Source organism: Mustelus asterias, chromosome 31 (genome assembly GCF_964213995.1).
Source record: "Mustelus asterias chromosome 31, sMusAst1.hap1.1, whole genome shotgun sequence".
NCBI classification, from domain to species: Eukaryota; Metazoa; Chordata; class Chondrichthyes; order Carcharhiniformes; family Triakidae; genus Mustelus; species Mustelus asterias.
This window is the reverse complement of record NC_135831.1, coordinates 7,648,540-7,675,224: the sequence shown is the minus strand read 5'-3', so window position 1 is coordinate 7,675,224 and position 26,685 is coordinate 7,648,540. Positions and strand designations below refer to the sequence as shown.

General features: G+C 50.2%; 1 protein-coding gene across 2 annotated transcripts in view; it reads left to right on the top strand.

Moving 5' to 3' along the window:
- The window catches only part of LOC144481680 (Y-box-binding protein 2-B-like), a 72,673-nt gene extending 47,700 nt beyond the window's left edge, over positions 1-24,973 (top strand). For both annotated transcript variants that reach the window (XM_078200816.1, XM_078200815.1), the window contains 4 exons: positions 8,388-8,556; positions 15,875-16,102; positions 21,884-21,976; positions 24,552-24,973. In XM_078200816.1, coding sequence (XP_078056942.1) covers positions 8,388-8,556; positions 15,875-16,102; positions 21,884-21,952 — 466 coding nt within the window. In that variant the 3' untranslated portion in view covers positions 21,953-21,976; positions 24,552-24,973. The remainder of the gene's footprint in view (positions 1-8,387; positions 8,557-15,874; positions 16,103-21,883; positions 21,977-24,551) is intronic.
- Positions 24,974-26,685: the final 1,712 nt, after the last annotated feature.

Sequence of the window (26,685 nt, the reverse complement as noted above, 5' to 3'; positions counted from 1 at the left end):
GTTTTTTTTTAAAAACACAGTGGTAGGTTCTGGAACACGCTACCAGGGGTGGTGGTGGGAGGCAGAGACGACAGGGGCGTTTAAGGGGCTTTTAGATAAACACATGAATATGCGAGGAATAGAGGGATATGGAGCAAGAGCAGGCAGAAGGGACTAGTTTAATTTGGCGCCATGTTTGGCCCAATATGATGGGCCAAAGGGCCTGTCCGTGTGCTGTACTGTTCTATGTTCTCTCTCCTCAAATTAGTCTAGTGTTCCAGTGTCCACTGCACGCTGGGGTAGCGAATTCCACCGGTTCACGACCCTTTGAGTGAAGCAACGCCTCCTCTTCTCGGTTTTCAACCTGCCAACCCTTAGCCTAAAACTATGGCCTCGCTTTCTGGAATGTCCAACAGGGGGAAACATTCGCTCTACCCGGTCAACGTCCCCGAGCATCTTGCACACCTCGATTAGACCTCCGCTCTTTCTTCTAAACCCCCAAGTATAGGCTCAGGCTCTCTTCATAAGTCAAGTCCTTCATCCCCGGAATCTTCTCTGACCCGCCTCGAATGAATTAACATCCTTCCTCAAGTAAGGGGCCCAAAACGGTGCGCAGTGCTTTAAATGCGGTGTCACCAATGCCCAATGCAATTGCAACAGCACCTCCCTACTTCCATCATCAATGAATGCCAAGATTCTATTTGCCTTCCTGCTGGACCTTCACACTAACTTTCTGCTATTCGTGCACAAGGACACCCAGATCCCTCTGCACTCAAACAATTCCCTCCATTTAGATAATAAGTTGCCTTTGTATTGTTGCAAAGTTAGTGTTTGCTAAAATTATAAAAGAAATTGTCTCTTAAAAAAGGGGAGTTTTTTAAATTCTGTGCTGAAAATAAGAAAGGTGCACGTAGAGTACACAGACTGAAACATTTTATCAGAGGCAGAAACAACAGGATTGCCTTAGAACATAGAACATAGAACATAGAACATTACAGCGCAGAACAGGCCCTTCGGCCCACGATGTTGCACCGACCAGTTAAAAAAAAAACTGTGACCCTCCAACCTAAACCAATTTCTTTTCGTCCATGAACCTATCTACGGATCTCTTAAACGCCCCCAAACTAGGCGCATTTACTACTGATGCTGGCAGGGCATTCCAATCCCTCACCACCCTCTGGGTAAAGAACCTACCCCTGACATCGGTTCTATAACTACCCCCCCTCAATTTAAAGCCATGCCCCCTCGTGCTGGATTTCTCCATCAGAGGAAAAAGGCTATCACTATCCACCCTATCTAAACCTCTAATCATCTTATATGTTTCAATAAGATCCCCTCTTAGCCGCCGCCTTTCCAGCGAAAACAATCCCAAATCCCTCAGCCTCTCCTCATAGGATCTCCCCTCCATACCAGGCAACATCCTGGTAAACCTCCTCTGCACCCTCTCCAAAGCCTCCACATCCTTCCTGTAATGTGGGGACCAGAACTGCACACAGTACTCCAAGTGCGGCCGCACCAGAGTTGTGTACAGTTGCAACATAACGCTACGACTCCTAAATTCAATCCCCCTACCAATAAACGCCAAGACACCATATGCCTTCTTAACAACCTTATCTACTTGATTCCCAACTTTCAGGGATCTATGCACACATACACCTAGATCCCTCTGCTCCTCCACACTATTCAAAGTCCTCCCGTTAGCCCTATACTCAACACATCTGTTATTCCTACCAAAGTGAATTACCTCACACTTCTCCGCATTAAACTCCATCCGCCACCTCTCGGCCCAACTTTGCAACCTGTCCAAGTCTTCCTGCAAACTACGACACCCTTCCTCACTGTCTACCACACCACCGACTTTGGTGTCATCAGCAAATTTGCTAATCCACCCAACTATACCCTCATCCAGATCATTAATAAATATTACAAACAGCAGTGGCCCCAAAACAGATCCCTGAGGTACACCACTTGTAACCGCACTCCATGATGAATATTTACTATCAACCACCACCCTCTGTTTCCTATCCGCTAGCCAATTCCTGATCCAATTTCCTAGATCACCCCCAATCCCATACATCTGCATTTTCTGCAGAAGCCTACCATGGTGAACCTTATCAAACGCCTTACTAAAATCCATATATACCACGTCCACTGCCTTGCCCCCATCCACCTCCTTGGTCACTTTCTCAAAAAACTCAATAAGGTTAGTAAGGCACGACCTACCTGCCACAAAACCATGCTGACTATCACCTATCAATTCATTACTCTCCAAATAACTATAAATCCTATCCCTTATAATTTTTTCCAACATCTTGCCGACAACAGAAGTGAGACTCACCGGTCTATAATTCCCGGGGAAGTCTCTGTTCCCCTTCTTAAACAATGGGACAACATTCGCTAACCTCCAATCTTCTGGTACTATACCAGAGGCCAACGACGACCTGAAGATCAGAGCCAGAGGCTCTGCAATCACTTCTCTTGCCTCCCAGAGAATCCTTGGATAAATCCCATCCGGACCAGGGGATTTATCTATTTTCAGACCCTCCAGAATATCCTGCACATCCTCCTTATCAACTGTAATACTGTCTATTCTACTCCCTTGCAACCCAGTGTCCTCCTCAGCTATATTCATGTCCCCTTGCGTGAACACCGAAGAGAAATATTGGTTCAATGCTTCACCAATCTCCTCCGGTTCCACACATAACTTCCCTCTGCCATCTATAACTGGCCCTAAACTTGCCCTAACCAACCTTCTGTTCTTGACATACCTATAGAACGCCTTAGGATTCTCTTTAACCCTATCCGCCAAAGTCTTCTCATGTCCCCTTTTAGCCCTTCTAAGCTCGCTCTTCAACTCCCTCTTAGCCAATCTAAAGCTTTCTAGTGCACTACCCGAGTGCTCACGTCTCATCCGAACATAAGCCTCCTTTTTCTTTTTAACCAACAAAGAAACTTTTTTGGTGCACCACGGTTCCCTAGCCCTACCAATTCCTCCTTGCCTGACAGGGACATACCTATCACAGACTCGCAGTAGCTGCTCCTTGAAAAAACTCCACATGTCGGACGTTCCCAGTCCCTGTAATCTCCTAGTCCAACCTATGTTTCCTAATTCTCTCCTAATAGCCTCATAATTACCCTTCCCCCAGCTAAAACCACTGGCCCGAGGTTCATGCCTATCCCTTTCCATCACTAAGGTGAACGTAACCGAATTGTGGTCACTATCACCAAAATGCACACCAACTTCCAAGTCTAGCACCTGGTCTGGCTCATTTCCCAGCACCAGATCCAATATAGCCTCACCTCTAGTTGGCCTGTCTACATACTGAGTCAAAAAACCTTCCTGCACGCTTTGAACAAAAACTGACCCCTCTAACGAGCTAGAGCTATAACAATTCCAGTCAATATTAGTCAAGTTAAAATCCCCCATAACAATTGCCCTATTACTTTCACTCCTAAGCAGGATTGACTCCGCAATCCTTTCCTCAACCTCTCTAGAACTTTTAGGAGGTCTATAAAAGACTCCCAACAGGGTGACCTCTCCTCTCCTATTTCTAATCTCCGCCCATACTACCTCAACAGATAAGTCCTCATCAAACCTCCTCTCTGACACTGTGATACAATCTCTGACCAATAATGCTACCCCTCCCCCTCTTCTACCTCCTTCCCTACTTCGACTAAAACATTTGAACCCCGGGACCTGCAGCATCCATTCCTGCCCCTGCTCTATCCATGTCTCTGAAATAGCCACAACATCGAAGTCCCAGGTACTGATCCACGCTGCAAGTTCACCCACTTTATTGCGAATACTCCTGGCATTGAAGTATACACATTTCAAACCCTGCTCCACCCCACCTCTGCAATGCCGTGCATTGCAGTCCCCATCCATGCATCCCTCACTTTCAGCCCCACTACTCAGGATCCCTCCCCCCCCCCCCCCGAATCAGTTTAAACCTCCCTGCATGGCCTTAGCAAATTTACCCCCCAGGATATTGGTCCCCTTCTGATTAAGGTGTAGACCATCCTTCTCATAGAGGTCACACCTTCCCCAGTACGAGCCCCAATTGCTTAAGTACCTGAACCCCTCCCTCCTGCACCATCCCCTCAGCCATGAATTCAAACCTTCCCTCTCCCTATTCCTCTCTAAACTATCCCGTGGTACAGGCAAGAGTCCAGAGATAACCACTCTGTCAGTCTTGGCCTTTAGTTTCCACCCCAACTCCATAAATCCCTGCCTAATATCCCCTTCCCCTATCCTCCCTATGTCGTGTGTCCCCACATGTACAATAACTTGTGGTTTATCTCCCTCCCCCCTAAGAGTCCTGAATACCCTGTCAGACACATCCCGGACCCCAGCCCCTGGTAGGCAACACACCAACCCTGAGTCCCTACCTTTAGTTCCGACCCTCCTATCTGTCCCCTTAATTGTGGAGTCCCCAATCACAAGGCCCAGTCTTTTACAGCCCCTAACCACCTGAGCTTTCTCACTCGGCTCACCCCCAGAGATCTGCTCTCTATGCTCAGTTGATTCCTCCTCAACTGTAGCCTCCAGCACCGAAAACCTATTATGGAGGGGAACCGCCCCAGGGGATTGTCTTCCCGATTGCTTCTTACCCCTCCTCCTGGCATTGACCCAAGCCTCATTTCTAGGAGTTACTATTTCTCTATAAATAATTATGCGGAGTTCCTCTACCTCCCCCTCCAGCTCCTTTACACGCTCCTCCAGAAGCTGCAATCTAATGCACTTCTTACAACTAAAATCTCCTGAAACACTACTGGATTTCCTCACCACATACATCCCACAGGAGATGCAGCATACTGCCTGAACTGCCATCCCTGAAGCCATTACCAGCAAGAAAAAAAGAAAACAAAAAAACTTCCCCATGATGGTGACCCCCAGGATGTTAATAGTGGGGGGATTCAGTGATGGTAACCCCCAGGATGTTAATAGTGGGGGATTCAGTGATGGTAACCCCCAGGATGTTAATAGTGGGGGGATTCAGTGATGGTAACCCCCAGGATGTTAATAGTGGGGGGATTCAGTGATGGTAACTCCCAGGATGTTAATAGTGGGGGGATTCAGTGATGGTAACTCCCAGGATGTTGACAGTGGGGGATTCAGTGATGGGAACCCCCAGGATGTTAATAGTGGGGGATTCAGTGATGATAACCCCCAGGATGTTGATAGTGGGGGATTCAGTGATGGTGACCCCCCAGGATGTTAATAGTGGGGGGATTCAGTGATGGTAATGCCAAGAGGCGATGGTGAGAGTCTCTGATTGGAGATGGTCATTGCCGGGCACTTGTGTGACGTATCATTCATGCCACACTTGTCAGCCCCGGCCTGGGTATTGTCCAGGTCTTGCTGCATTTGGAACATGGACTGCTTCAGTGAGAGAGAATATACACCAGGAAGCTAAACTCCAGGTCAAACCGGGCATTCAAGTTTTCAAACAGACTGGTTCTGTGGCCAGAGGGCTGGAGTCGGTTACTGGGGGAGCAGCGTTTGGAGCAGGTACTGAAAACAATACTTTTGATGATTAATTGGGGAAAATCATGGAATCGTACAGTGCAGAAGAGGCCCTTCGGCCCATCGAGTTCACGCCAACACAGTAGAAACACTTGAACTCCCACTTAATCCCATCTGCCAGCACTTGGCCCATAGCCCTGAATGTTATGATGTGCCAAGTGGCCATCCGGGTACTTTTTAAAGGATGTGCAGAGTTTTGGTCCCCTTATTTGAGGAAAGATGCAGTGACATTGGAGGCAGTTCAGAGGAGGTTCACTAGATTGATTCCAGAGATGAGGGAATGTCGGATGAAGAGAGATTGAACAGTTTAGGCCGATACTCTCTGCAATTTAGAAGAATGAGGGGAGATCAGATTGAGGTTTACAAGATGATGAAAGGTGTGGATAAAGTAGACGTGGAGCGGATGCTTCCTCTTGTGGGACATTCTAGGACGGAGAGGTCACAGTCTTAGGATAAGGGGTAGTAAATTTAAAACAGAGTTGAGGAGAAACTCCTTCTCCCAAAGGGTTGTGAATCTGTGGAATTCGCTGCCCCAAAGAGCGGTGGATGCTGGGACAGTGAGTACATTGAAGGAGGTGTGAGACAGATTTTTAATGGGTTGAAGGGTTATGGGGAGAAGGCAGGAAAATGGGGATGAGGAGCATATCAGCCATGATCGAATGGCGGAACGGACTCGATGGGCCGAATGGCCTAATTCTGCTCCTATATCTTATGTGAGGCATCCCGCCTCCACCACCCTCCCAGGCAGCGCATTCCAGACCCTCACCACCCTCTGGGTAAAAAGGTTTTTCCTCACACCCCCCCCCCCCCCCCAAAACCTCCTGCCCCTCGTCTTGAACCTATGTCCCCTTGTGACTGACTCTTCAACTAAGGGGAACAGCTGCTCCTTATCCACCCTGTCCGTGTCCCTCATAATCTTGTTCACCTCGATCAGGTCGCCCCTCAGTCTTCTCTGCTCCAGAGAAAACAACCCAAGCCTACCCAACCTCTCCCCGTAACTGAAATGTTCCATCCCAGGCGAATCCATCCCTGGTGAATCTCCTCTGCACCCTCTCCAGTGCGTCCACATCCTTCCTATAATGTGGCGACCAGAACTGCACACAGTGCTCCAGCTGTGGCCTCACCAAAGTTCTACACAACTCCAACACAACTTCCCTGCTTTTGTAATCTATGCCTGGATTTATAAAGGCAAGTGTCCCATATGTCTTTTTCACCATCCTACGAACATTGTCCTTCTGCCTTCCGAGATCTAATGACAAACACGTCAAGGTCCCTTTGTTCCACAGAACTTCCTGGTGTCCTACCATTCATTGAGCACTTCCTTGTCAAGTTACTCCTTCCAAATTGTATCACCTCTCGTGTCTCAGGGTTAAATTCCATCTGCCACTTATCCGTCCATTAGACCATTCCGTCTATATCACAGAATGCAGAAGGAGGCCATTCGGCCCATCGAGCCTGCACCGACCACAATCCCACCCAGCCCCTATCCCCATAACCCCACATATTTACCCTAGCTAGTCCCCCTCACACTGAGGGGCAATTTAGCATGGCCAATCCCCCTAACCAGCACATCTTTCGGACTGTGGGAGGAAACCGGAGCACCCGGAGGAAACCCACGCAGACACGGGGAGAACGTGCAGACTCCGCACAGACAGTGACCCAAGTCGAACCTGGGTCCCTGGCGCTGTGAGGCAGCAGTGCCAACCACTGTGCCACCACCATGCCGCCCTTCTTGTAGCCCACCTCACCGTTAACCACCTGGCCAATCTTTGTGTCATCCGCAAACTTGCTAATCCTCCTCATTCCGTACCTTGGGGTGTCTGGGAAAAGTGCTTCCTGATTGTCGAGCATTCCATCCTAAACAGTTCTCCCCGTGTCTGCGTGGGTTTCCTCCGGGTGCTCCGGTTTCCCCCCACACTCCAAAGATGTGTAGGTTAGGTGGATTGGCCGTGCTAAATTGTCCCTTAGTGTCCAAAGATGTGTAGGTTAGGTGGATTGGCCATGCTAAATTGTCCCTTAGTGTCCAAAGATGTGTAGGTTAGGTGGATTGGCCATGCTAAATTGTCCCTTCGTGTCCAAAGATGTGCAGGTTAGGTGGATTGGCCATGCTAAATTGTCCCTTAGTGTCCAAAGATGTGTAGGTTCGGTGGATTGGCCATGCTAAATTGTCCCTTAGTGTCCAAAGATGTGTAGGTTAGGTGGATTGGCCATGCTAAATTGTCCCTTCGTGTCCAAAGATGTGCAGGTTAGGTGGATTGGCCATGCTAAATTGCCCCTTAGTGTCCAAAGATGTGTAGGTTAGGTGGATTGGCCATGCTAAATTGTCCCTTAGTGTCCAAAGACTTGCAGGTTAGGTGGATTGGCCATGCTAAATTGTCCCTTAGTGTCCAAAGATGTGCAGGTTAGGTGGATTGGCCATGGCTAAATTGTCCCTTAGTGTCCAAAGACTTGCAGGTTAGGTGGATTGGCCATGCTAAATTGCCCCTTAGTGTCCAAAGATGTGTAGGTTAGGTGGATTGGCCATGCTAAATTGCCCCTTTGTGCCAGGGGGATTCGCAGGGTAAACGCATGGGGTTATGGGGATAGGGCCTGGGTGGGAATGTGGTGCAGACTCGATGGGCCGAATGGCCTCCATCTGCACTTTTTTGGGGATTCTGTGATGAAACCCAACGTCCCCTTCTGCCCGGAAGACAGCAGCAATGACGGGGGGGGCGTTCCAGAGATGGGGAGAAACGATCCGGTCGTTACTTTTCCGGGAGCCACGCTCGGAGCTGGTGGCTGAATGGGCGCGAGTTGGAACAAAGGGTGGCCACCGTGGTGGGTTGGTTGGTTGCGTTGGTGATGTTCACAGCTCCTGACGGTTTGCCCCCCTTCCCTGCAGACGTCCCTTCCGCCCCCAGTCCCAGCAGGAGGAGGGAGCAGCCAGGGCGGACGAGAACAAAGATCCCAAGACTGAGCAGCCGCTTCCAGAGCGCCGGCGATTCCGTCGCCCGTTCTTCCGCCGGAGGCCCAACGCGGGGTCCGCAGCCCAGGAGCCGCCCACCGCTGAGGTGAGTCACCTGCGTTCTACCCCCACCCCTGGGTCCTCCTCCCCCTCCCCTGTCACCCCCCTCCCTATGTGTGACTTTAAAGGGGGTGTCTTGACAAATACATGAGTAGGATGGGAATGGGGGGGATATGATCCCCGGAAGGGTAGGGGGTTTTAGTTCACAAGGGCAGCATGGTGGGTGCAGGACTGGAGGTGCTGAAGGGCTTATTCCTGTTCTCTAAACCTTGACTTCCAAATTTGACTTTAACACAAACAAACATTAACACAAGATACTTGACCGACAGATTGCCTTTATTGTACTTGCTAGCAAGGGGAGGTTCTTGAGACAATGGGTCAGAGACACCACTCCACTGGACAAAGCAAATCATCCTGGTTTATACAATTCTGCAACTCACAGTCAGTTAGACACAATTCAATCAAATATAATTTTAAAAAAGCATAATTAATGACCCCACGCACCCCGGACATTCTCTCTTCCACCTTCTTCCATCGGGAAAAAGATACAAAAGTCTGAGGTCACGTACCAACCGACTCAAGAACAGCTTCTTCCCTGCTGCCCTCAGACTTTTGAATGGACCTACCTCGCATTAAGTTGATCTTTCTCTACACCCTAGCTATGACTGTAACACTACATTCTGCACTCTCTCCTTTCCTTCTCTGTGAACATTATGCTTTGTATAGCGCGCAAGAAACAATACTTTTCATTGCAACCCAATACTCTATTATAATAATAAATCAAATCCTTCTCCCCTATGTACTCTATGAACGGTATGCTTTGTCTGTATAGCGTGAACGAAACAATACTTTTCACTCTATCCCAATACATGTGACAAATCAAATCCCTCTCCCCTCTGTATTCTATGAACGGTATGCTTTGTCTGTATAGCGCGCAAGAAACAATACTTTTCATTGCAACCCAATACATGTGACAATAATAAATCAAATCCTTCTCCCCTATGTACTCTATGAACGGTATGCTTTGTCTGTATAGCGTGAACGAAACAATACTTTTCACTCTATCCCAATACATGTGACAAATCAAATCCCTCTCCCCTCTGTACTCTATGAACGGTATGCTTTGTCCGTATAGTGCGCAAGGAACAATACTTTTCACTCTATCCCAATACATGTGATAATAATAAATCTAATCATTACTTTAAGTATTGATCCAATAGAAAAATTACTGAACGACCCTGATCTGTGAGATCACAACACCTCGTGGGATACCCCAGTAGATCATCCCTAAGCCTGCCCTCTAGTCTCTTAGTCAGACATCATGTCTCTATTTTGATAAAAGCCTCACAAAGTAGACAAACCAAAGTAGAACGTACAGGGTAAATGGTAGGACTCTGAAGAGTGCAGTTGAACAGAGGGATCTGGGAATACTGGTACAGAATTCCCTAAAAGTGACGTCATTGGTGGATAGGGTCGTAAAGAGTGCCTTTGGTACATTGGCCTTTATAAATCGGAGTATCGAGTAGAAAAGTTGGAGTGTTATGGTAAGGTTATATAAGGCATTGGTGAGGCCGAATTTGGAGTATTGTGTACAGTTTTGGTCACCTAGTTACAGGAAGGATGTAAATAAGGTTGAAAGAGTGCAGAGAAGGTTCACAAGGATGTTGCCGGGACTTGAGAAGCTGAGTTACAGAGAGAGATTGAATAGGTTGGGACTTTATTCCCTGGAGCGTAGAAGAATGAGGGGAGATTTGATAGAGGTGTATAAGATTTTGATGGGTATAGATAGGGTGAATGCAAGCAGGCTTTTTCCGCTGAGGCTCGGGGAGAAAAAAACCAGAGGGCATGGGTTAAGGGTGAAAGGAGAAAAGTTTAAAGGGGATATTAGGGGGGGCTTCTTCACGCAGAGAGTGGTGGGAGTGTGGAATGAGCTGCCGGATAAAGTGGTAAATGCACTTTTAACATTTAAGAAAAACTTGGACGGGTTAATGGATGAGAGGGGTGTGGAGGGATATGGTCCAAGTGCAGGTCAGTGGGACTAGGCAAAAAATGGTTCAGCCACAGACAAGAAGGGCCAAAAGGCCTGTTTCTGAGCTGTAATTTTCTATGGTTCAAAGCATCCTCACTGAAACAGTCTCACGTGGGCATCCTTTAATTGCGAAAGGGGGTGCCTACAAAAGCCATTAGTGTTTTATGGCCTTGTCAGTGAAGTTAGCTGAATCTCTAAGGGATGTGGTCAACTCATCTTGCCTTCAGGATATTTCCCGATTATAGCCCTGATAAGTTTATATATTGCCACCATCATGAAACACGCGTATACATTGCTTATCAATCCAATGACTGAGCTTTATATCACTTTTTAATCACTCCCTACGATTTTGAGGGGTGTCACCATGTTGCCATTAATTCTTGCCAGTTGCCACCAAGTTCCTCTACCATAACTTTTTCATTAGCTCTGACGTTAATGTCTTCCCGACTCTGTTGCGATGAGAAACTGTGAAAGCAGCTTCATTAAAACTCACTCTTGTATCAGTTGATTCTGATGAGGGGTCGGGTGAGGCAGTTGAGTCTCCTTTATGGCCCTGTGGTTCCAACAGTTGGGTGCTTCAAAGGAATGTATCCAACATGTGTTTAGTGTCAATGGGGCACTCCCGTAACTGTGCATCTAAGTTCCTTTAACTTCTAAAAATGTATAGAAGATATATTTTATATATATATGGACTAATTAAAGGTATTGCATGTACCTTTAAAACTACAAAGTATTTAAAACACCTCATTACAATTACTAACAAACTTGCTCCCACTGATAAAGTGAATTCTACATCTAAGTTGATTAAACAAAACATCCTAGCAGAATCTGGCAATTTTTATAGTAGCCCTTTTCTATCTTTCATAGAACCATAGAAACCCTACAGTGCAGAAAGAGGCCATTCGGCCCATCGAGTCTGCACCGACCACAATCCCACCCAGACCCTACCCCCATATCCCTACACATCCCCACACACCGACCACAATCCCACCCCAGACCCTACCCCCATATCCCTACACATCGAGTCTGCACCGACCACAATCCCACCCAGACCCTACCCCCATATCCCTACACATCCCCACACACCGACCACAATCCCACCCCAGACCCTACCCCCATATCCCTACACATCGAGTCTGCACCGACCACAATCCCACCCAGACCCTACCCCCATATCCCTACACATCCCCACACACCGACCACAATCCCACCCCAGACCCTACCCCCATATCCCTACACATCGAGTCTGCACCGACCACAATCCCACCCAGACCCTACCCCCATATCCCTACATATGTTACCCACTAATCCCTCTGACCTATGCATCCCAGGACACTAAGGGGCAATTTTTTAGCATGGCCAATCAACCTAACCCGCACATCTTTGGACTGTGGGAGGAAACCGGAGCACCCGGAGGAAACCCACGCAGACACGAGGAGAATGTGCAAACTCCACACAGACAGTGACCCAAGCCGGGAATCGAACCCAGGTCCCTGGAGCTGTGAAGCAGCAGTGCTAACCCACTGTGCCACCGTGCCGCCCTACACTGTGTTGTGATTTTCTTTTTCTTTTGAAGAGTGCGTCAGAATAATGGCCATTTGGCCCATCATGCCTGGACTGGCTCACCAAACAAGCAGTGTGACTTAGTGCTGTTCTCCTGCCTTTCCCCCCCACCCTATACCCCATCACACTTCCAGGCAGAACATTCCAGACCCCCTACCACTCGCTGGGTGAAAACTTTTTTTTCTCACATCGAGTTCGCTTCGTTTGCAAATCACCTTTAACCCCGTGTCCCCCTCGTTCTCGATCCTTTTGCGAGCGGGACCAGTTTCTCCCGATCTACTCTGTTCGGCTTTGAACATCTCTATTAAACCTGCCCGTAGCTGCCCTCCCTCCAAGAAGAACAGTCCCAACCTCTCTGTGATATGGGCAGCATTGTCGTTAGCACTGCTGCCTCACAGCGCCCAGGGGACCCGGGTTCGATTCCCGGCTTGGGGTCACTGTCTGTGCGGAGTCTGCACGTTCTCCCCGTGTCTGTGTGGGTTTCCTCCGGGTGCTCCGGTTTCCTCCCACACTCCAAAGACGTGCTGGTTAGGTGCTAAATTCTCCCTCAGTGTTACCCGAACAGGCGCCGGAGTGTGGCGACTAGGGGATTTTCGCAGTAACTTCATTGCAGTGTTAACGTAAGCCTACTCATGATACTAATAAATAAACTTTAGCCTCCAACACACTTCCAGGCAGATCATTCCAGACCCCCCAAACCTCTCGCTGTGTGAAAAAAGGTTTATCTCACATCGCATTTGCTTCTTTTGCAAGTCACTTTAACCCTGTGTTCCCTCGTTCCCGATCCTTTTCCGAGTGGGAGCAGTTCCTCCCAACCTGTTCTGTCCAACCCCCTCGTGATTTTTGAATATCTTTATCAAATCTCCTCTTAGCTGCCTTCTCTCCACGAAGAACAGTCCCAACCTCTCTGTAATATGGGTGGCACAGTGGTTAGCACTGCTGCCTCACAGCGCCAGGGACCCGGGTTCGATTCCCGGCTCGGGTCACTGTCTGTGTGGAGTCTGCACATTCTCCCCGTGTCTGCGAGGGTTTCCTCCGGGTGCTCCAGTTTCCTCCCACAGTCTGAAAGACGTGCTGGTTAGGGTGCATTGGGCCGTGCGAAATTCTCCCTCGGTGTACCCGAACAGGCACCAGAGTGTGGCGACTAAGGGATTTTCACAGTAACTTCATTGCAGTGTTAATGTAAGCCTACTTGTGACACAAGTGTAAAATTAATTTGTCACAAGTAGGCTTACATTAACACTGCAGTGAAGTTACAGGGGAGGTGGTGGCCTCGTGGTATTATCGCTAGACTATTAATCCAGAAATGTAGCTAATGTTCTGGGGATCCGGGTTCGAGGGCGGCACGGTAGCACAGTGGTTAGCACTGCTGCTTCACAGCTCCAGGGACCTGGGTTCGATTCCCGGCTTGGGTCACTGTCTGTGTGGAGTTTGCACATTCTCCTCATGTCTGCGTGGGTTTCCTCCGGGTGCTCCGGTTTCCTCCCACAGTCCAAAGATGTGCGGGTTAGGTTGATTGGCCATGCTAAAAATTGCCCCTTAGTGTCCTGAGATGCATAGGTTAGAGGGATTAGTGGGTAAATATGTAGGGATATGGGGGTAGGGTCTGGGTGGGGTTGTGGTCGGTGCAGACTCGATGGGCCGAATGGTCTCTTTCTGCACTGTAGGGATTCTATGATTCCCGCTACGGCAGGTGGTGGAATTTGAATTGAATTTTAAAAATCTGGAATTAAGAATCTATATCCAGAGATCTCTAAAGGTTGCCACTCAAGTGGATAGAGCTGTGAAGAAGGCCTATAGTGTGCTAGCTTTTATTAACAGGGGGTTGGAGTTTAAGAGCCGTGGGGTTATGCTGCAACTGTACAGGACCTTGGTGAGACCACATTTGGAATATTGTGTGCAGTTCTGGTCACCTCACTATAAGAAGGATGTGGAAGCGCTGGAAAGAGTGCAGAGATTTACCAGGATGCTGCCTGGTTTGGAGGGTAGGTCTTATGAGGAAAGGTTGAGGGAGCTAGGGCTGTTCTCTCTGGAGCGGAGGAGGCTGAGGGGAGACTTAATAGAGGTTTATAAAATGATGAAGGGGATAGATAGAGCGAACGTTCAAAGACTATTTCCTCGGGTGGATGGAGCTATTACAAGGGGGCATAACTATAGGGTTCATGGTGGGAGATATAGGAAGGATGTCAGAGGTAGGTTCTTTACGCAGAGAGTGGTTGGGGTGTGGAATGGACTGCCTGCAGTGATAGTGGAGTCAGACACTTTAGGAACATTTAAGTGGTTATTGGATAGGCACATGGAGCACACCAGGATGATAGGGAGTGGGATAGCTTGATCTCGGTTTCAGATAAAGCTCGGCACAACATCGTGGGCCGAAGGCTATGTTCTATGTTCTATGTTCTATGTTCTATGTTCTATGTTCTATGTTCTATGTGTCGGGAAAAACCCATCTGGTTCTTTTGGGGAAGGAAATCTGCCATCCTTACCCGGTCTGGCCTACATGTGACCACAGCCAATGTGGTTGACTCTCAACTGTCCTCCAATGGTCGAGCGAGACACTGAGTTAAAGGGCAAGTCGGGATGGGTAATGAATGGTGTCCCAGTCAGTGACACCCACGTCCCATAAATAAAATAAGTGGGTAAATAACTAACTGAAAGACTCACCTGAGAAAGGGGCAGCGCTCCGAAAGCTCGTGATTCCAAATAAGCCTGTTGGACTTTAACCAGGTGTTGTGAGACTTTGTACACTGCCCAGTCCAACGCCAGCGTAAAGTAAAATTTTAATCTTTATTTCTCCGTGTCACAAGTCAGGCTTACATTAACGCTGCAATGAAGTTACTGTGAAAATCCCCCTGGTTGCCACACTCTCGGCGCCTGTTCGGGTGACACTGAGGGAGAATTTAGCACGGTCCGATGCACCCTAACCAGCACGTCTTTCGGACTGTGGGAGGAAACCGGAGCACCCGGAGGATCTTGGTGGGATCTTCCTGTGTGCGCCAGTTAAGTGACCACACTTTGTGCGAAGCCTTCGGTTTAGCTCCGTGAGCCTTCCCACTCCTTTAAAAAGTGAGGAGTTGGTTTTCAAAATGGAACCGTGCTTCCTGGTTTTTTTTGCTTTCAGTGTTGGCAGCTTCTGGGGGAATTCCTGAGGGGGATGTAATTCGGGATTTGCTCCGATTGGAGTCGCGACTGGCCACGTTGCGGTACTACGTAAAAATTCAGTCGCGGGACACGGGCGTCGCTGGTTGGGCCAGCATTTATTGCCCATCCCTAGTTGCCCCTTGGAGGGCAGTTTGCGCTTGGCCGTTCCAGAGGACAGTTGAGAGTCAACCACATTGGCTGTGGCTCTGGAGTCACATGTAGGCCAGACCGGGGTAAGGGCGGCAGATTTCCTTCCCTAAAGGAACCAGGTGGGTTTTTCCGACAATGGGTCATCAGTAGATTCTTAATCCCAGATATTTTTTTATTGAATTCAAATTCCACCAGCTGCCATGGCGGGGATTCGAACCCGGGTCCCCCCAGAACATTGGCTGAGTTTGGCCAAGTTAAGTTGCCCCTTAGTGTCCAAAGATGTGTAAGTTAGGTGGATTGGCCATGCCAAATTGTCCCTTAGTGTCCAAAGATGTGTAGGTTAGGTGGATTGGCCATGCTAAATTGTCCCTTAGTGTCCAAAGATGTGTAGGTTAGGTGGATTGGCCGTGCTTTGGACCCAGAGACTGCCCCCCCTGGACTCGTAGCTCCAGCTTCTGAAATCTTCCCTTCTTCCCAACAGGTGCCGAAGGACGCACCCACCATTGAGAGTCCGGCTGCTGGAACCCCTGCCGAAGGAGCCGCAGAAACCCCTCCAGTGGCGGATCCGGTGCCGGTGCCGGCCCCTCTGGAAATGGCGGGGACCAAAGAGCTGCCACCACCAGTTTTGGCAGAGACCGTCGCCACGGCGACAGCTGAAGAGACGCAAAGTGTGGTGACATTGGAGCCCGTGCAAACTCTCCTTGCCGATGTAAGTGCCTCGAAACCATCTCCGGTTGGAATTGAACTCATTTGCAGGCGTTTCTTCAATGTTGACTTCACGTTACACCACAGGAAGCCATTCAGCCCGTCGAGTTGTTACTATCTATGGAGGAATGCAGTCAGTCCCACTCTTCCCGTTCTATCCCTGCACCTCTGAGAATTTATTTTCCTCAGTGTCTATCCAATTGTAAACCTATACACTCCTTATACACCGACCTGTGGGGCCAAATTCCCCTCCAACTTGATTTTCAAGTTTGTTGATGACACCACTGTAGTGGGTCGGATCTCAAACAATGACGAGACAGGGAGACAGAGTGCAGGAATGAGACGGAGAATCTGGTGAACTGGCGCGGCAGCAATAATCTCTCCCTCAATGTCCACAAAATGAAGGAGATTGTCATCGACTTCAGGAAGCGTAAAGGAGAACATGCCCCTGTCTACATCAATGGGGACAAAGTGGAAATGGTCGAGAGCTTCAGGTTTTTAGGTGTCCAGATCACCAACAACCTGTCCTGATCCCCCCATGCCGACACTATAGTTAAGAAAGCCCCACCAACGCCTCTACTTTCTCAGAAGACTAAGGAAATTTGGCATGTCAGCTACGACTCTCACCAACTTTTACAGATGCACCATGGAAAGCATTCTTTCTGGTTGTATCACAGCTTGGTCTGGGCTCCTGCTCTGCCCAAGACCGCAAGGAACTACAAAGGGTCGTGAATGTAGCCCAATCCATCACTCAAACCAGCCTCCCATCCATTGACTCTGTCTACACTTCCCGCTGCCTCGGGGAAAAGCAGCCAGCATAATCAAGGACCCCCCCACGCACCCCGGACATTCTCTCTTCCACCTTCTTCTGTCGGGAAAAAGATACAAAAGTCTGAGGTCACGTACCGACCGACTCAAGAACAGCTTCTTCCCTGCTGCCGTCAGACTTTTGAATGGACCTACCTCGCATTAAGTTGATCTTTCTCTACACCCTAGCTATGACTGTAACACTACATTCTGCACTCTCTCCTTTCCTTCTCTATGAACGGTATGCTTTGTCGGTATAGCGCGCAAGAAACAATACTTTTCAATTTATCATAATACATGTGGCAATAATAATCCAATCCATTCCCTATCGAGTTTGTTCATAGCCTCTGCTTCTCGCAATCTGATTTGATTTATTATTGTCGCATGTATTGGGATCCAGTGAAAAGTATTGTTTCTTGCACGCTATACAGACAAGGCATGCCATTCATAGAGTACATAGGGGAGATGGAAGCATGCCATTCAGAGAGAAGGAAAGGAATGGGTGCAGAGTGTAGTGTTACAGTCATAGCTAGGGTGTAGAGAAAGATCAACTTAATGCGAGGTAGGTCCATTCAAAAGTCTGACAGCAGCAGGGAAGAAGCTGTTCTTGAGTCGGTTGGTACGTGACTTCAGACTTTTGTATATTTTTCCTGACGGAAGAAGGTGGAAGAGAGAATGTCCGGGGTGCGAGGGGTCCTTGATTATGCTGGCTGCTTTTCCTGAGGCAGCGGGAAGTGTAGACAGAGTCAATGGATGGGAGGCTGGTTTGCGTGACGGACTGGGCTACATTCACAAACATGTAATTTTTTGCGGTCTTGGGCAGAGCAGGAGCCCCATACCAAGCTGTGATACAACCAGAAAGAATGCTTTCTATGGTGCATCTGTAAAAGTTGGTGAGAGTCGTAGCTGACATGCCAAATTTCCTTCGTCTTCTGAGAAAGTAGAGGCGTTGGTGGGGCTTTCTTAACTATAGTTTCGGCGTGGGGGGGACCAGGACAGGTTGTTGGTGATCTAGAATCATAGAATCCTACAGTGCAGAAAGAGGCCATTCGGCCCATCGAGTCTGCACCGACCACAATCCCACCCAGGCCCTATCCACACATCCCTAAATATTTACCCTCTAACCTATGCATCCCGGGACACTAAGGGGCAATTTAGAATGGCCAAACAACCTAGCCTCAATCTGGACACCTGAACACTTGAAGTTCTCGACCATTTCCACATCATCCCCATTGATGTAGACAGGGGCATGTTCTCCTTTACGCTTCCTGAAGTCGATGACAATCTCCTTTGTTTCGTTGACATTGAGGGAGAGATTATTGTTGCCGCACCAGTTCACCAGATTCTCTATCTCATTCCTGTACTCTGTCTCGTCATTGTTTGAGACCCGACCCAGTACAGTGGTGTCGTCAGCAAACTTGTAAATGGAGTTGGAGGGGAATTTTGGGAGCGAGTTCCGCATCATTACCCCTCTCTGTGGTAACGGTTCATTCACGTCCCCCTTGAGTCCGTGCACCAATTAGCCAACAGGAACAGCTTTTCTTTGTCTTGTACAGTAAATGGGAGAACCCTTAGGAACATCGACATAGAGGGATCTAGTCAAGAAGGCAATACAACATGCTTGCCTTCATCGGCTGGGACATTGAGTGCAAGAGTTATGTTACAGCTGTATAAAACTTTAGCCAGGCCACATTTGGAGTATTGCGTGCAGTTCTGGTCGCCACACCACCAGAAGGACGTGGATGCTTTGGAGAGGGTGCAAAGAAGGTTTACCAAGATGTTTCCTGGTCTGGACTGTTTTAGGGATTGAGGAGAGGTTGGATGAACGCGGATTGTTTTCACTGGGAAAAACGGATGCTGAGGGGCGACCTGATAGAAGTCTCCAAAATTGAGAGGTGTGGATAGTTGGAGTCTTTTTCCCCAGAGTGGAAAAGTCAACTGCAAGAGGGCACAGGTTCAAAGGTGAGGGGGGGACAGTTTAGGGGAGACGTGCAGGGAAGGTTTTAAGTTGAAGTTGTACAAGACCTTAGTACGGCCACTTGCAATACTGTGTACAGCTCTGGTCACCCTATTATAGAAAGGATATTATCGAACTAGAAAGAGTGCAGTACTCGGATGCTACTGGGACTTGATGGATTGAGCCATAAGGAGAGGCTGGATAGACTGGGACTTTTTTCCATGGAGCGTAGGAGGCTGAGGGGTGATCTTATAGAGATCTATAAAATAATGAGGGACAGCTAGATAGTCAACATCTTTTCCCAAAGGTAGGGGAGTCTAAAACTAGAGGGCATAGGTTTACGGTGAGAGGGGAGAGATACAAAGGGGTCCAGAGGGGCAATTTTTTCACAGAGGGTGGTGAGTGTCTGGAACGAGCTGCCAGAGGTAGTAGTAGAGGCGGGTACAATTTTGTCTTTTAAAAAGCATCTAGACAGTTACATGGGTACGATGGGTATAGAGGGATATGGGCCAAATGCGGGCAATTGGGGTTGCTTCGGGTTTTTTAAAAAAAGGGATAGCATGGACAAGTTGGGCCGAAGGGCCTGTTTCCATGCTGTAAACCTCTATGACACGGAATGGTGGGTGCGTGGAACGCATTGCCAGTGGAGGTGGTGGAAACAGGCACATTGGTGGTGGAAGGGCGGCACGGTAGCACAGTGGTTAGCACTGCTGCTTCACAGCTCCAGGGACCTGGGTTCGATTCCCGGCTTGGGTCACTGTCTGTGTGGAGTTTGCACGTTCTCTTCGTGTCTGCGTGGGTTTCCTCCGGGTGCTCCGGTTTCCTCCCACAGTCCAAAGATGTGCGGGTTAGGTTGATTGGCCATGCTAAAAATTGCCCCCGAGTGTCCTGAGATGTGTAGGTTAGTGGGTAAATATGTAGGGATATGGGGATAGGGCCTGGGTGGGATTGTGGTCGGTGCAGACTCGATGGGCCGAAGGGCCTCTTTCTGTACTGTAGAGTTTCTATGATTTCTATTGGCAACGTTCAAGGCCCATCTTGATGGGTACATGAATGGGAGGCAAATAATGGGATAGAAACCACATAAGGGCATTAAGTATTGGGTCAAAATAAGGATTAAGAATTGGTGCCAGTTTGGTAGGCTGAAGGGCCTGTTCCTGTGCTGTAATGTTCGTTCTTCTCCAATCCTGTCACCATCATGTCCGCCTCGATCAAATCCCACCTCGATCTCCTTCACCCCCAGGGGAACAACCCCAACTTCTCCCACCCGGACCCCTCAGCTCCTTTAAATGGTTCAGCGGAACCATTTCTACTCTGCCTCTGGATCCCACAATGCCTTGCTACTTCCACACTATGTCCCACCATCTTTAAAGAATCTGTTGACGTAACGTCACCTCCCACACCCTCTGCCGTCCTTACCCCGGTCTGGCCTACATGTGACTCCAGAGCCACAGCCAATGTGGTTGACTCTCCACTGCCCTCCAAAAGGGGCAACTAGGGATGGGCAATAAATGCTGGTCCAGTCAGCGACGCCCATGGTTGGCCACTGCTGCCTCACCGTGCCAGGGATCCAGGTTCGATTCCCGGCTCGGGGTCACTGTCTGTGTGGAGTCTGAGCATTCTCCCCCCCGTGTCTGCGTGGGTTTCCTCCGGGGGCTCCGGTTCCCTCCCACAGTCCGAAAGACATGCTGGTTAGGGTGCATTGGCCGTGCTAAATTCTCCCTCAGTGTTACCCGAACAGGCGCCGGAGTGTGGCCACTGGGGGGTTTTCACAGTAACTTCATTGCAGTGTTAATGTAAGCCGACTTGCAACACTAATAAATAAACTTTAAACTTAAATTCTCCCTCAGTGTTACCCGAACAGGCACCGGAGTGTGGCAACTCGGGGATTTTCATTGCAGTGTTAATGTAAGCCGACTTGTGACACTAATCATAGAATCCTCACAGTACAGGAGGCGGCCGTTTGGCCACAGTCCGACTCAGGCCCTATCCCCGTACACATTTACCCTGCTAATACCCCTGACACTAAGGGTCAATTTAGCATGGCCAATCCACCTAACCCGCACGTCATTGGAGTGTGGGAGGAGACACGGTGGCACATTAGTTAGCACCGCTGCCTCACAGGGACCCGGGTTCGATTCCCGGCCTCGGGTCACTGTCTGTGTGGAGTCTGCACATTCTCCCCGTGTCTGCGTGGGTTTCCTCCGGGTGCTCCGGTTTCCTCCCACAGTCCAAAAGACGTGCTGGTTAGGGGTGCGTTGACCCGAACAGGTGCCGGAGTGTGGCGACTAGGTGCATTTCACAGTAACTTCACTGCAGTGTTAATGTGAGCCTTGCTTGTGACTAATAAATAAACTTTAAACCGGAGCGCCCGGAGGAAACCCACGCAGACATGGGGAGAACGTGTAGACTTTGCACAGACAGTGACCCGAGCTGGGAATCGAACCCGGGTCCCTGGCGCTGTGAGGCAGCAGCGCTAACCACTGCGCCACCCCTAAAAACCCTCAATCTACCGTGGTTTAGGTTTGGACCCCGGGTGTCTCGATTACCAATCCCTGACACTGCAAGACGGCTCGGGTCACTGTCTGTGCGGAGTCTGCACGTTCTCCCCGTGTCTGCGTGGGTTTCCTCCGGGTGTTCCGGATTCCCCGCCCCAGTCGGAATGACGTGCATTGGCCGTGCTAAATTCTCCCTCGGTGTTAGCCGGACAGGCGCCGGAGTGTGGCGACTAGGGGGATTTTCACAGTAACTTCATTGCGGTGTTAATGTAAGCCTCCTTGTGACACTGGGAAATAAACTTTAAAACCTCTCTGCTCTGACGAAGGGTCACCCAGACTCTCAACGTTGGCTCTATTCTCTCTCCCCACAGGTGCTGTCAGACCTGCTGAGATTTTCCAGCATCTTCTGTTTTTGTTTCGGGTTCCAGCATCCACAGTGTGTTGCTTGGACATTTAAACTCCCCTTTCCCAGACACGCAGCCTCGACACTTTATTCTCTCTCTCTCTCTCTCTCCCTCTGTAGACAATAGTGGAAAGTGTCCCAGACCAAGTCAGTGTGGATCCGCACTCTGAAGGACAAAGTGCCCTGTGAACTGAAGGCACTGGATTGGAAACGGTGAGTGTGGAGCGGGGGCGGGGGGAGACTTTCCTGAGCCGATTCCAGTCGGATCGACCGAAATCCATTTCCTCACCTCTTTGCCCACTGCCTCCGCAATCGGGGGAGGGGGTTACAGAGATAGGGAGGGGGTGTAGGGGGCTGGAGGAGGTTACAGAGATAGGGAGGGGTGTAGGGGGCTGGAGGAGGTTACAGAGGGAGGGATGTAGAGGCTGGAGGAGGTTACAGAGATAGGGAGGGGGGTAGGGGGCTGGAGGAGGTTACAGAGATAGGGAGGGGTTGTAGGCGCTGGAGGAGGTTACAGAGATAGGGAGGGGGGTGTAGGGGCTGGAGGAGGTTACAGAGATAGGGAGGAGTGTGGGAGCTGGAGGAGGTTACAGAGATAGGGAGGGGGTGTAGGGGCTGGAGGAGGTTAGAGATAGGGAGGGGGTGTAGGGGGCTGGAGGAGATTACAGAGGGAGGGATGTAGAGGCTGGAGGAGGTTACAGAGATAGGGAGGGGGGTAGGGGGCTGGAGGAGGTTACAGAGATAGGGAGGGGTTGTAGGCGCTGGAGGAGGTTACAGAGATAGGGAGGGGGGTGTAGGGGCTGGAGGAGGTTACAGAGATAGGGAGGAGTGTGGGAGCTGGAGGAGGTTACAGAGATAGGGAGGGGGTGTAGGGGCTGGAGGAGGTTACAGAGATAGGGAGGGGGTGTAGGGGCTGGAGGAGGTTACAGAGATAGGGAGGGGGTGTAGGGGCTGGAGGAGGTTACAGGGATAGGGAGGGGGTGTAGGGGGCCGGAGGAGGTTACAGAGATAGGGAGGGGTGTAGGGGCTGGAGGAGGTTACAGAGATAGGGAGGGGTGTAGGGGTTGGAGGAGGTTACAGATAGGGAGGGGTGTAGGGGGCTGGAAGAGAGTACAGAGGTAGGGAGGGGGTGTAGGGGCTGGAGGAGGTTAGAGATAGGGAGGGGTGTAGGGGGCTGGAGGAGGTTACAGATAGGGAGGGGTTTAAGGGCTGGAGGGGGTTGGAGGAGGTTACAGATGGGGAGGGGTGTAGGGGCTGGAGGAGATTACAGAGGGTGGTTTGCAGGGGCTGGAGGAGGTTGCAGATATAGGGAGTGGTGTCGGGGGCTGGAGGAGATTACAGAAGGAGGGTTGTAGGGGCTGGAGGAGGTTACAGAGATAGGGAGGGGGTGTAGGGGCTGGAGGAGGTTACAGAGATAGGGAGGGGGTGTAGGGGCTGGAGGAGGTTACAGAGATAGGGAGGGGGTGTGGGGGGCTGGAGGAGGTTAGAGATAGGGAGGGGGTGTAGGGGGCTGGAGGAGATTACAGAGGGAGGGATGTAGAGGCTGGAGGAGGTTACAGAGATAGGGAGGGGGGTAGGGGGCTGGAGGAGGTTACAGAGATAGGGAGGGGTTGTAGGCGCTGGAGGAGGTTACAGAGATAGGGAGGGGGGTGTAGGGGCTGGAGGAGGTTACAGAGATAGGGAGGAGTGTGGGAGCTGGAGGAGGTTACAGAGATAGGGAGGGGGTGTAGGGGCTGGAGGAGGTTACAGAGATAGGGAGGGGGTGTAGGGGCTGGAGGAGGTTACAGAGATAGGGAGGGGGTGTAGGGGCTGGAGGAGGTTACAGGGATAGGGAGGGGGTGTAGGGGGCCGGAGGAGGTTACAGAGATAGGGAGGGGTGTAGGGGCTGGAGGAGGTTACAGAGATAGGGAGGGGTGTAGGGGTTGGAGGAGGTTACAGATAGGGAGGGGTGTAGGGGGCTGGAAGAGAGTACAGAGGTAGGGAGGGGGTGTAGGGGCTGGAGGAGGTTAGAGATAGGGAGGGGTGTAGGGGGCTGGAGGAGGTTACAGATAGGGAGGGGTTTAAGGGCTGGAGGGGGTTGGAGGAGGTTACAGATGGGGAGGGGTGTAGGGGCTGGAGGAGATTACAGAGGGTGGTTTGCAGGGGCTGGAGGAGGTTGCAGATATAGGGAGTGGTGTCGGGGGCTGGAGGAGATTACAGAAGGAGGGTTGTAGGGGCTGGAGGAGGTTACAGAGATAGGGAGGGGGTGTAGGGGCTGGAGGAGGTTACAGAGATAGGGAGGGGTGTAGGGGTTGGAGGAGGTTACAGATAGGGAGGGGTGTAGGGGGCTGGAAGAGGGTTCAGAGGTAGGGAGGGGGTGTAGGGGCTGGAGGAGGTTAGAGATAGGGAGGGGTGTAGGGGGCTGGAGGAGGTTACAGATAGGGAGGGGTTTAGGGGCTGGAGGGGGTTGGAGGAGGTTACAGATGGGGAGGGGTGTAGGGGCTGGAGGAGATTACAGAGGGTGGTTTGCAGGGGCTGGAGGAGATTACAGAGGTAGGGAGGGGGTGTAGGGGCTGGAGGAGGTTACAGAGATAGGGAGGGGGTGTAGGGGCTGGAGGAGGTTACAGAGATAGGCTACTGTTAGCCAAGTGCCGAGTTGAAACCAAGTGGGCAAAAATTCAAACACCGCTTGTTGTCTTGGCAACTCTACTGCCTCGCCCCCCTCGATACAAATATTGCACTCTGTGTACTCTCTATGCACCTGCCAAAACCCCTCACTAATCGATATTTTTAATCTCTTCTGCTACAGGACTTGTTTTTTGTTTTGCGAATTGCACGTGGAGCTCTCGGACTTGTGGGCAGTGAAAAGGGGGGGTGGAAAAGAGGACAAAGCTGGAGCAGTACCCCCCCCCCCCCCCCCTCCCCATCCCCAATGTATATTGTGTGACCCTTGGATTTCTATTGCAAAGAAACTAGATCCCAAATGAAGGTGGGGAGATGATGGACTTATCAGAGATTTTTATTCTAATTTGTTTTCCCTGTAAACGATGTCTTATTTCTTTCCTCCCCTTTTGAGGGTTGTTTTTTTGTATTTTTTTGTTGGTACCCGTAGCGCCCTCCTGGATTTGCTTTGAGCTTGGTGTTGCGTTTACCCCGCCCCCGCTCCTGATTTTACTTTACTCGTGCTGATGTGGGGTCATGTGCAATAATAATAAAACCGAAAGATCACCAGCAACTGTTCCGTCTCCTGTGTCTGCTCCTTCGGCCCCTTCCACTGGTCTGAGGAGACCCTTCGGCCCACTTGTAGGCCCCCTTGTGCTAGCTCTCCGAAAGGGCAGGTGCAGTGTGTCATTCTAAAAACACAAGGGCCAATGGGATGTTGGCATTTACAGAAGATGGGGGCAGGATGGGGCTGCTGACTCACAGCAGCCAGGGACCCGTGTTCAATTCCGGCCTCGGGTCACTGCCTGTGTGGAGTCTGCACGTTCTCCCCGTGTCTGCGTGGGTTTCCTCCGGGTGCTCTGGTTTCCTCCCACAGCCCAAAGATGTGCGGGTTAGGTGGATTGGCCGTGCTAAATTGCCCCTTAGTGTCCAAAGATGTGTAGGTTAGGGGGATTGGCCGTGCTAAATTGCCCCTTCGTGTCCAAATATGTGTAGGTTAGGGGGATTGGCCGTGCTAAATTGCCCCTTAGTGTCCAAATATGTGTAGGTTAGGGGGATTGGCCATTGAGCCTCGTGTCGGGGGGAGTAGCAGGGGAAATATGTGGGGTTATGGAAATAAGGCCTTGGTGGGATTGTGGTCGGTGCAGACTCGATGGGCCAAATGGCCTCATTCTGCACTGTAGGGATTCTACAAGGAGGAGGCCATTCGGCCCTTCGAGCCTGCTCCACCATTCATCACCATCATGGCTGATCATCCAACTCCATAGCCTAATCCTGCTTTCCCCCCATAACCTTTGATCCCATTCACCCCAAGTGCTATATCCAGCCGCCTCTCGAATACATTCAATGTTTTGGCATCAACTACTTCCTGTGGGAATGAATTCCACAGGCTCACCGGGTGAAGAAATGTCTCCTCACCTCCGTCCTAAATGGTCTCCCCCCAATCCTCAGACTGTGACCCCTGGTTCTGGACTCCCCCCACCATCGGGAACATCCTCCCTGCATCTACCCTGTCTAGTCCTGTTAGAATTTTATAAGTCTCTATGAGATCCCCCCCCTCATTCGTCTGAACTCCAGTGAAAACAATCCTAACCTGGTCAATCTCTCCTCATACATCAGTCCCACCATCCCCGGAATCAGCCTGGTAAACCTTCGCTGCCCTCCCTCGAGAGCAAGAACATCCTTCCTCAGAAAAGGAGACCAAAACTGCACACAATACTCTAGGTGTGGCCTCACCAAGGCCCTGTATAATTGCAACAACACATCCCTGCTCCTGTACTCGAAACCTCTCGCAATGAAGGCCAACATACCATTTGCCTTCTTTACCGCCTGCTGCACCTGCATGCTTACCTTCAGCGACTGGTGCACAAGGACACCCAGGTCCCTCTGCACACTCCCCTCTCCCAATTTACGCCCATTCAGGTCGTAATCTGCCGCCTTGTTTTTGCTTCCAAAGTGAGTAACCTCACACTTATCCAAATTCTACTGCATCTGCCATTGATTGGCCCACTCACCCAACCTGTCCAGATCATTCTGAAGGATCTCTGCATCTCGTCACGGTTCACCCTCCCACCCAACTTGGTCTCATCTGCAAACTTTGAGATGTTACATTTTGTTCCCTCATCCAACTCATTATTACTGTTGCAATTGTATAGGGTGTTGGTGAGACCACATCTTTTTGATTTATTGTTGTCACATGTATTGGGATACAGTGAAAAGTATTGTTTCTTGCGCGCTATACAAAGCATACCGTTCATAGAGTACATAGGGGAGAAGGATTT